Genomic DNA, 10,491 nt, shown 5'->3' with positions numbered 1-10,491 from the left:
AATATGCGTAACTAGGTTTGACTGAAACTTTGGCATAAGTTGCGTCTGTTGGTTTACATCGTTACATTTTGTTGCCTCGAATAGCGCTGAGCAATTTAGACAGCAATTTAAAAAGTTTTATACACCTCTGGCATCCCTTGCAGGTTGTTTTATCTGCAAAAAAAATTGTTTTAAAAAATCAATAACTTTAATTCTACGTAGGTCAGTTCTCAGAATCAACTCTTGTTATCCCCAAACTAAAAGTCTGCTGGATTCACACCATTGTTTTAAGGTGGGATGAGTGAACATGGTGTTCCCTTATTTATGCAAATTTTCTCTGGTTTCTTTTTCTTGTATGATTTTTTTCAAAAAGTTGCAATGAACTGATACCGCAGACAGCTTGCACAGTGCAGACGAGGGATGTTGTTTTTCCACACCGGCAGTGTGCTCAGAAGTGGGGATTATAACAGTCTTGGAGGAGAATTAAAGCATACAGATTGCTGCTCTCATGTAATGCCAGGTTTCACCCTTGTCAGCAACAAGGGAGATTTTTTAAAGATGTGAGTGGGCAATGTTTGGAGTGAACTTGTCATCTGTCTAGTTAAATGCAGTATGGACAGATGTTACTCATAAACTTATACACAGAGTAAACTGGTAAAGCTTACATTCATAAATATATGTATAAATAATGTGTGTAGTGCAAGTGCTTTCATGATTATATATTTATCACTGACTGAAATGTCACAAAAAGCAAAGTTAGGTAAATATTGCTATGAATATATAAATGTATTTATTAAACATAGTGATTAAAATGATCAGTACAAACCAATCATCAATCAAAACTTGGATCGTTTTGATTGATCAGACTGATTATCATACATGACCTCATTTGGAACTTCTGCTGGATAAAAAAAATTCTGTTTATTAAATTTATTTAAAATGAATTGAAATAATTTGTCCCAGACAGAACTTGTAAAAAAAAAAAAAAATGCAGTTGACTTTGATATTAGTATAATTTTATATAGTTAGTATAATTGAATTCATTTAGATAGATGATCAACATCCACAGATATGTGTTTGGCTCCTGTTCTTAATGGTCTAAGAATGAAAAACATTATCGAAAATTATTTAAAGCTCAAACATTATCAACATTTAAGTACAGCATGGTGTCCTGAGCTTTATACCATTTGCTAGTTTTTCAGTGTTTTAGATCAGCAGGATTGCGTCATAAATAAGCCATGCTACTAGAACTTCTGGTTTTTTAATGTCTGTTTGAACTGACACCTAGTTGTTAGTGGGGCTGTGTTTGAACTTGTCCATAAGTCATATTTGGTTGGACCATATAAGCCAAGAACACTTACTGTTTTAGTTCCTATAACTTCTAATGTTGGCAACACCTCTTTCATATTATAGAAAGAGATCATAGATCTGTTTCATAGATCTCATTTAGGAGGTTTCGTGAATGTATGTAAATAAATTTTATATGAATAGAAATTTCCTGAAGAGTTGTTTGGGGAAAGGCAGTTAACACAGAAAGTAACAACACTGTCCAAGGATGTGCGACATAGCTGTTTGTTCATTTCTAATTTGTCATTTCTAAGTATTTAAAAAAAATAAGAACTATTTTACTTGAAGGTGGTTTGTACAAAAACATGCTGCTCCAGTGCCTGCTTTTTTTTCTGTCCCTTGTTTTTTTGTTTTTTTTTTTACCCTTTTTCATCCAGAGTGGGATTTAGGGGGATCAGAGTTGGTGCATGGCAGTAATTAACCTGATTAATTGATTCTTAGACTTTAATCAGATGAGCTTTGTACCAGTTGGGGATTTGGGTCAGCATAACGGCAAGATTCCGATGAACCTTTGTTGCTCTTAGAGTGACCCCCACCTGGACTCTTTCTTTCTTATATTATGTACAACCTGGAGTAGTTTAGCCACTTTTAAATGATGTTTTCCCAAATTACTAAGAGAATACATGAGAATTACTGTTCTGATAATCTCAGAGTGAGGTTTGTTAGATACGTCTGGATGTTAATTTTGATGATCAAACATTTGTTTTTTTAATCCCAAATGTGCAAAAGCCATATTGTGGTAATCCTGGTTGTTGAATAGTGGGAGGCATCCATGTACTTGTGTCTGAGAATGGGATTGATTTTGTTTTGGATTTTTATCTTTTTTTTTATTTTTTTTATTTTTTTTTTTTATTTATTATCTGGAGTTGGGTCATGGGTGCAGCTGTCGAAAGGATGCCCAGCCTTTTTCTGGCCACATTTGCCAGCTCATTAGGAGGGATCCTGAGGCGTGCCCAAGCCAGTCGAGAGATGTTATCCCTGTAGCTTACCCTGTCCTGCTGAAGGGACATGCCCGGAACAACCCGCCAAGGAGGCGTCCAGGAGGCATCCAAACCAGATGCCAGAGCCACCTCCTCTGACTCCTTTCTATTTGGAGGAGCGACGACTTTAGTCTGAGCCCCTCCCAGATGACTGAGCTTCTCACCTTATCTCTACGGGAGAGCCCAGCCACCTTGCAAGAGAAGTCATTTCAGCCGTTTGTATTCCCAGTCTTGTTTTTTTCCATCCCATTACCAACAGCTCATGAACATAGTTGAGAGTAAGAATATGGATCGACCAGAAAATCGAGTATTTTACCTTTTGGCTCATGTCCTTCTTCACTATGATAGACTGATACAGAGTGCGCATCCCTGCAAACGCTGCACCAATCCGTCTGTCAATCTCACACTCCATCCTCCCTCACTGGTGAACAAGAACCACCCTTTTTTGACTGAGGACCATGGTCTCAGATTTGGCGGAGCTGATTTTCATCCCAACCGCTTCACAAATTGCTTGAAAAAAAGCTTAAGATCACGACCAGATGAAGCCAGCAGAACCACATCATCTCTAAAAAGCAGAGACCCAGTCCTATATGCACTGAACCGGATCCCCTCAACAGATCAGCTACACCTAGAAATTCTGTCCATAAAAGTTATGAACAGATCAGGTGATAAAGGACAACCTGAACTGAAAATGAATCTGGCTAACTCCAGCAATGTAGACCAAGCTCTGACACTGGCTGTACAAGGACCAGAAAGCTCAAACAAGGGGTTCCAATGAACCATACTCTGATTGTGAAGACTATTGCAAAAGCAATAAGCAATTTGGTCTCACTTCACGAACAAAGTGAATCTAACTAGTCTTTTCTTTTTTTTGTTTGTTTGTTTGTTTGTTTTTGGATGTCTCTGCTCCTAACTGTCTGGTGCCTGTCTTTTTAGATGCAATATGGGTGAACTTCCTTGGAACACGTAAAAAGTGAAAGACAAGAGGAAGCTGGAAAAACCTGAAGAGGTTAAGCGACAAATAAAGTACTTGTCACAGACATTTTTCAAGGCACAATGTCTGCCTCTACCAAGCAGGAACGAACCATTTGTGTTCTCCTTCCCAACAAAGACCAGCTGGATATTACTGTCGGGGTGGGTGTTCCAAATTTCTCTGAATGAGTTATTGACTATCATTATTCTGTTCATCACTATAGTGACAGCTTACTGTATACGCTATCATTTGATACACTCTTCTTGATCTATTTTCCATCTGGTGCAGCTGAAGTCCACAGGGCAGGATGTTTTTAACCGTGTTGCAGAGCTTCTTGGAATTGGTGAGCTTCACTTCTTTGGCCTCACGGTTGTGAAAGGTAAGCTCGCCTCATTGACACCTCAGCCTTTAAACCTGAAAGTAAGCTTTACTTGACAGTACTCAGAAGCCTGGAAGTGATGACAACTGATGAGGAGGCATCACATTTCAGCAACAGTTACATTGTAAACAAGTTGAATCATGTTGGCATACCAAAATGACTTACTGCAGCGCCACTTATTTATCTGTTATTTGGGTCAACTTTTCTATCATGATGCCAATTCATCAAAGCAGAAATATATCATTTTTCTCTCCCAGTCTACATAATTGAAGGGTATAATCCACTTTAGCCACTGGGTAAAGTCTTAAACTTTCTGTTTCTGGTGTTCCTGTTTAACAAATACATTGAAATGCCCCGGTAATCTTGTGTGGCTCCCTGCTTGAACAAACAGCCTTTTGTTTTTGTGGTGTTGGTTCAGCGATCACTTGGGCCTGGATTCCTGCAATATTAACTTCATTAAGCCTGGAATGCACCCTCACATTCCTGTGCTTCACTGAGGAGGGATGGGTTGATGATGGGAAGAGGAGGGTGGGAACAAAGGTAAAAGATGCAGAGAGGGGGGACTTTTCATGACACAAGCTGCCATTTTTAACTGTTACTCAAAGGCCTTAACGAAGGATGAGGGTGTGAGGGAGTTGGAGTGAGTCAGAGAAGGAATGAGAGCAACTGAGGGATGAGATGGATGATCAGAAAAGCAAGTTGTGAAACCGTTTAGTGAGTGTGATTTGGCTACAAGCAGTTGAACAAAAGTGATAAAAGGATCAAACAGAAAATTCCAATGTCATGACTCACAGGACCAGGCAGTGTTTCCACATCATCATACTTAGTGGAGGTTGCAAATAGCTTCTTATACCCACCAGAGAAATGGAGGCTCAATTTATTTTTGCTTAAGTGACGTTGATGTGGAGCCTTAAATTCAGGGGGCTATGTGATGGATAAGTTGCATTACATCAAGATAACATGTTGACATGTTTACGTTTGCTGAGTGTCCACACAGCTTTAACCAGCAGTCTTAGGTCTTTGTTGTATGTAGAAAAAGAAAATGGATACATGAGTAGTACCAGTGTGTTTGTAGTTTTCTGGTAACCTCTTTTACAAATGGATAAACAAGGGGCTTTTTCTTTAACCTTAATGAATCCCATTGTTGGGGAGATTTTACGCCTGGTTACATCTTTGTTTTGTTTCCTTACTGTCTCCTTATTGATTGTCTTTCTCCTTCCCAGACAATGAGCACATATTTTTAGAATTGGAGGAGAAACTAACGAAGTACTTTCCTAAGGATTGGAGGCAAGATTCAGGGAAGGTAAGGAAGCTTTATGTGTCAGTGTTTAGAGAGTGATAGGTTTCATGGTTGAATTTGGTCTCAATCGATTATACATGCTAATTAATTGCGAGTTACAGCTGAATAGCCAACATGCACATCTCTTTCTGCAGGGATCACAGAGGAGACCCTTTCCTCTGGTACTCTGCCTCAAAGTGCAGTACTATGTGGAGAATGGAAGACTCATTTGGTATGTCTGTTTAAAATGTTGGTTGTTTTTTCACATGTTTACAAGTTTTGTTTGTTGTTTGTTTTTATGGCTTTGGGACTTAGTTTTTACTCAGTTATAGCTTTCTCTGTGATATCTTTGTGTGTGGTACCAGTGAGCGAAAGGCACGACATCTGTACTACTCTGACCTGCGGCAGCGAGTGCTACGCTCTGAATGTCGTCAACAAGAGGAGGTGTACTTCCAGCTGGCTGGTTATGCGCTACAGGCTGACCTCGGTGACCACCCGTTGCAGAGGGAGGGTGTTGAGGTCACCCCTTATTTTGAACCCAAGGAATACTTCCCCCCCTGGGTATGTGTTACCATGTGACAGGAGCATTCAGACATACTTAAAAATGCTCTTAATGCTTTTGGATATTGAACACTGTCCTCAAAATTTTTTCAGCTATAGTTCACTCATGTCTCTTTTCGTCCTGTAGATCATAGCTAAACGTGGAGTGAACTATTTACTTTGCCATGGGCCGAAGGTACACCAGGAGTTGTGGGGGATGTCCACCCGTGATGCTATCCTCTGCTTCATCAGAGACTCCTGCCAACTAGAAGATGTGCCTGTCATATTTTACAGATTGCAAAAGGTCTTGAATCTATGAAAATATTGATTTAAGATAGCTATTTGAAAAATGTGAACTATTTCATTACTGCTTGTTTTTTTTAATTGGTTCCAGTGAATCCTTTTTTTTTTTTTATCCCACTGTTTAAAATAGGGTAAAAAAAAAAAAAAAAAAAAAGAAGCACAATTTGGCTTAATTTGAGCTGTGTCGGACAAATGACTAAAGAGCAGTTACGTAACCCTCCATCATTCTGGTATCTTATCCTCCCTATTCAGAATAACTAATTTACTGAGTGATGTTTGAAGGCTGGTCCACGTATTGTGTAATATGTTATCACTGTGAATTAGTTCTCAGCATGGGCGCCAGATTTTTCTGTGAAGTTGAGGAGGAGGCTGTTCTGTGAAATAACTATCTTATCTGAGCCACTCAGATGCTTCTCTGACATCTCATCATTTGTTTGTCTAGGACAAAAAGGAGGAGAGAGGATCAGCATTGCTTGGTCTGACCTTGTGGGGAATGCAGGTTTATCAGGTGTGTTTGTGTTATTAATGCACAGCATGTACGTCAGTGCGTTCATACCCAAAAGTCAATCTGTACTTTGCCTTGGAATCTGTAGTCCTTGTTGAGATCTCTGACTGCCTGTGTGAAGAATGTGTGGGATCTACCTGCCATGTATGTCGGTTGTTTGATCTGTCCGTCAGGGACCATCTGGGGGGATTAGCACACCAGGCCTGGCTGATTTTAAAAGCCAACAGACCGTGAGATATCTTGAAAAGCCCTTGGCCTTTTCTAAGTCCAGATGCCTTCAAAAAAACAACTTATTATTGATATTTCACTCTGCCATGATTGTAAGCAGATTATGTATCCAAAATCTGCTAATTAAATGCGGATGCTTTGTGTGCACAGGAGGTGAGCAACACACGGCAGCTGCTCTATGACTTCCCTTGGTCAAATGTTGGACGTCTAACCTTCCTGGTATGGACACTTCCCTATTTCTGGTTTCCATTTCTTGTTAACAATAAGTGAAATGCTTGTAATTATTTAATAGGCATTAACAATGTAAATATATTGTCTCATTCAGGGAAAGAAATTCGAGATCCAGCCAGATGGCTTGCCATCAGCCAGGAAGCTGGTTTACTACACTGGATCATCATTCCGGTCTCGCCATCTCCTCTTGCATCTAAGCCACAGTCATCAGATTTACCTCAGCCTCCAGCCAGCTCTTAAACACCTACGCCAGCTGGAGGAAAGCAAAGGTAAAAGAAATAGTATGTTAGGAAAAGATTAATGTCACTGACCATTACATGGTGGGTTAGACTTAGTGGAGTTTGTTTACGCGACAGAACAACCCTGTAATCGCAGAAGGTTAAATTCAAGCAGCAAGAAAAGGAACTTCTTTCACTACAGTTCGTTAAAACATGTTTCAGTCTCTGGTAGTTACCAGATGAACCCATCTGTCCAGTTTTCAATGTGTATATGTGTTACTTTTATACCAGCATCCACTAGAATATTGGTTTTGGTCGTGGAATGTTTATGTAAAGCAGCTTGGTACCTTTACATATTTATATTAGAATGAACTTTAATGCTTCCAGATTCATTGCAGGGCAGTTTATATCTCTCTTTTACACTTAAAGCAGAAATAGTCCTACCTTAATATGATTATATGAAGTCTTATCGTTGTGTGAGAATATAAAGCTGCTTATTGCAAATTGTGGTCTGTTCATATATATATATATATATATATATATATTAAAAAAATTTTTTTTTTTTTAAAAAAAAAGAAAAGAAAATGTTTATACCTTTTTATAAATGATGATTATATAATTTTCATTCAGATTTCTTTGTGTGTTGAATGCTTTAGTTTCCACAACTGTTCTTGACACATATACACAATAAATAAACATTTTTATACAGACTAAATATGCAAAAGGAGCATAGAAATGACTGCACCTGTCCTGACTGTTGAAAAATCTAAATTGGTGATTTATTGTGAATTTCATTCCTTCTAGAAAAGAAAGGTTACAGAGAGTCATACATAAGTGATGACCTGGATTTGGACCCACCAGGCAGTGAAAGCAGTCCTGGTCTGTCTCGACACTCCACCAGTAGCTCTGGCATAGAGGCAGACGCCCGCCAGCACAGCATCTTTGCAGACATGGCCTCAATGGAGGAACAGCCAGGAGAGACGTGTTTGAGCTCAGCAACCAGCCAAGACAGCTCCTGCACGTCTGGGTTTTACACAGGCAGCAAGGCTCGAATAGAAGATGAAGGGTGGCAAGAGGAAGGTAAAACATTTTTTTTATCCCTCATGTGACATAGATTGATACTTGTTTAATTACGTTGGTCATGACAACATTTTCAACTTCATAATATTGTTCCTTAATTTAGTTGTGCCGGGACGCTGGCTCAATGACAAATAAAGCTGATTCTGATGTTTTATTATTTATATGCTTGTGTAGGTCTTAGTTTGGATTATTGAATTGTTTCTCTGATATATTTCAGTATCTGTATTTAGTTTGTCACTTAGAAAAATGCATACTAGTACTGTAACTCCTAGTATGTAAAAAAGAAAAAACAAAAGAAAGAGAATACTTTATTATTCCCAATTATGAATTTGTGTTTTTTTTTTTTTTTTTGCATTTGACCCATCTTACGTAGATACATTAGAAGCAACGGGCTGCCTTAGGATGGTGCCTTGCTAGGGAGCCACAGTGGACCACATTCTTTGTGTGAAATATAGTTATTGATAATGTTTATGTTAATGCAGAGTAATAACTTTTTTTTTTTTTCTAGAAATCAAGACTAGTGTTGGAAGTCCAGTTGAGGTTCTTGTGGATGATCCAGATGAAATGTTCCAGTTGGCTGATCTTCTTGAGGGGGAGTCAGTGGATTGTGCAGAACTGACTTCACATCCTGACTCACAAGGTATTAAAAGCTGTTGTCATCACACGCTGCAAATATAGTTTTAAATGAAACTGTTTGCCGTCATTGTTTCAAAAACTGACATATAAAATCATGTCGGCCCACAGAAAAAAAAGAGCTTCCTCCAGACAAAGAAGTCACCAAGTTACTGAAGAAGGATATGTTGAAACAGGTTAATCATACAGTTTCTTGTCCTTCTGTTGTTGTTTTTTTGTGCATGTGTGTGTGTGTTACCTTAATAAATTTATCTTTATCTACATTATAGATACTGACATCCAAAGCACAAGATTGTGTTGATCGACACAGCCACAGTCTTGACGATGTCCGTCGGTTCTCACCTCCAGCACCCCTTGGGATGGCTCTGCCACCCGATTCCTCCCACAGCTACACCTTTGGGCTCCCAGATGCCACAACAAATACAAAGGCTTCTGATGATTACAGCTCTTACTCCCAAGTTAGCTCCCAATTCAAACCTTCCTTTTATGGCCTCAGATCCACCAACTGCCTCTCCCTGGACATGTTGGATGATGAACAGTTCCTTGAATTCATACTCTGAGCACATGTTCCTTCATTCAAATTGCAAAGTGACATTGACGTTTTTAACTCATGAATGTTTGGTATTTTGTGGTAAAAGGGGTGCTTCAAATTGTCGTAATTGAAAACAGAACCCTACATGCCTTCTCCAAAAGATGTGGATTCAGAAGATCAAATTCTGTAACTTTTCAGTGAGCAAACAGAACATATTTATTGTTGTTGTATATTATGTAAATAATATTTGCACTTTTTTTATAACATGTCAACATGTATGAACAAAAATGTATCTAATTAAATTTTTGTCTTTTGTAAATTTTACACTGTTCTACAAAATGTCTCAAATGTATAAAGCTGGACACATATGGCTATTTTTTTTTTTGTTTTTTACCTTTTTCTGCATTGGTTTTTCATGTGACACACTTGTCCATTTTTTTTTTTTTTTTTTTTTTTAGAAATAAATTTCTGTCATATTTCAGAGTCTCTAGAAGTCATGGTGCTGATATTGTCATCCTGCAGTTCTTTTTAAACTTTTAGTTTTCCTCTTTAATCGCGTTTCATGATACAATACTGTTATGTGTTGCATCATCTGACATGCTTTTTCTATTTAGTTTTCCACAACACTAGAGCCATTGGTGTGCAAAACTTGACCTTTGACAGCTGTATTCATCCAAAGCTCCCCATTCTGTACAATCCTTCCTCTACTGTAATTACTAGAGAAAAGTAATAATTATGGCCCATTATTTCTGTTATCTCTAAGTATATAATTAATCTAGAGGAGTGAAGGGGGGTTGTTTTTATTTTTTGAGTAGCCTCATAAAGGCTTCTTTTTTTCTAATTCTTTTCAATTATTGTCAATATTTTGTATTTCATAATCTGCATGAACTGATGTATTTGGCCAACATGAGGTCACTTGGAAAGAATGTCAAATAGAAATGTTAACTCATTGCCAGTAATATACCAGCGGTGTTAAGTTACATAATCACTCTGTCTATCAAAAGCATTGTTTTATTTTTTTTATTTTTATTTTTTTTAAGAAATACACTGTAATAAATTTGTAGTGCCACGGAATTATGACACTGTTTTGGTTTTCACTGTTTCCCTGAAACAAGAAGTCAGTTTGGGAGTTCCCAACGGTCACGCTACATCTCGCGAGATTACAGAATGACGTTTACGGAAGTTTACATCCTGCGTTAAAACGTGTTAATGAAGGCAGCTGCGAGCTGAAGAGCCGGGCTGTTGAATGCCTTTGCTTGCCCCTGGCAGTGTAATATGTGAGCG

At 38.4% G+C, this 10,491-nt stretch overlaps 1 protein-coding gene across 1 annotated transcript; it reads left to right on the top strand.

The window, feature by feature from the left end:
- Window positions 1-3,362: 3,362 nt before the first annotated feature.
- LOC306762484 (FERM domain-containing protein 6) lies at window positions 3,363-9,235 on the top strand (the record flags this gene model as incomplete). The annotated part of the gene is made up of 13 exons (XM_079248960.1): window positions 3,363-3,440; window positions 3,568-3,658; window positions 4,882-4,961; window positions 5,093-5,169; window positions 5,303-5,498; window positions 5,626-5,781; window positions 6,223-6,288; window positions 6,664-6,732; window positions 6,839-7,013; window positions 7,767-8,042; window positions 8,551-8,682; window positions 8,787-8,851; window positions 8,945-9,235. 13 exons carry the CDS (start codon window positions 3,363-3,365, stop codon window positions 9,233-9,235), a joined length of 1,752 nt encoding a protein of 583 aa, XP_079105086.1.
- Window positions 9,236-10,491: the final 1,256 nt, after the last annotated feature.

This window comes from Telmatherina bonti, assembly GCF_933228915.1.
Source record: "Telmatherina bonti genome assembly, chromosome: 11".
In the NCBI taxonomy this organism is placed as follows: domain Eukaryota; kingdom Metazoa; phylum Chordata; class Actinopteri; order Atheriniformes; family Telmatherinidae; genus Telmatherina; species Telmatherina bonti.
The sequence above is the reverse complement of the archived record's forward strand: the minus strand, read 5'-3'. Positions and strand labels throughout refer to the sequence as shown.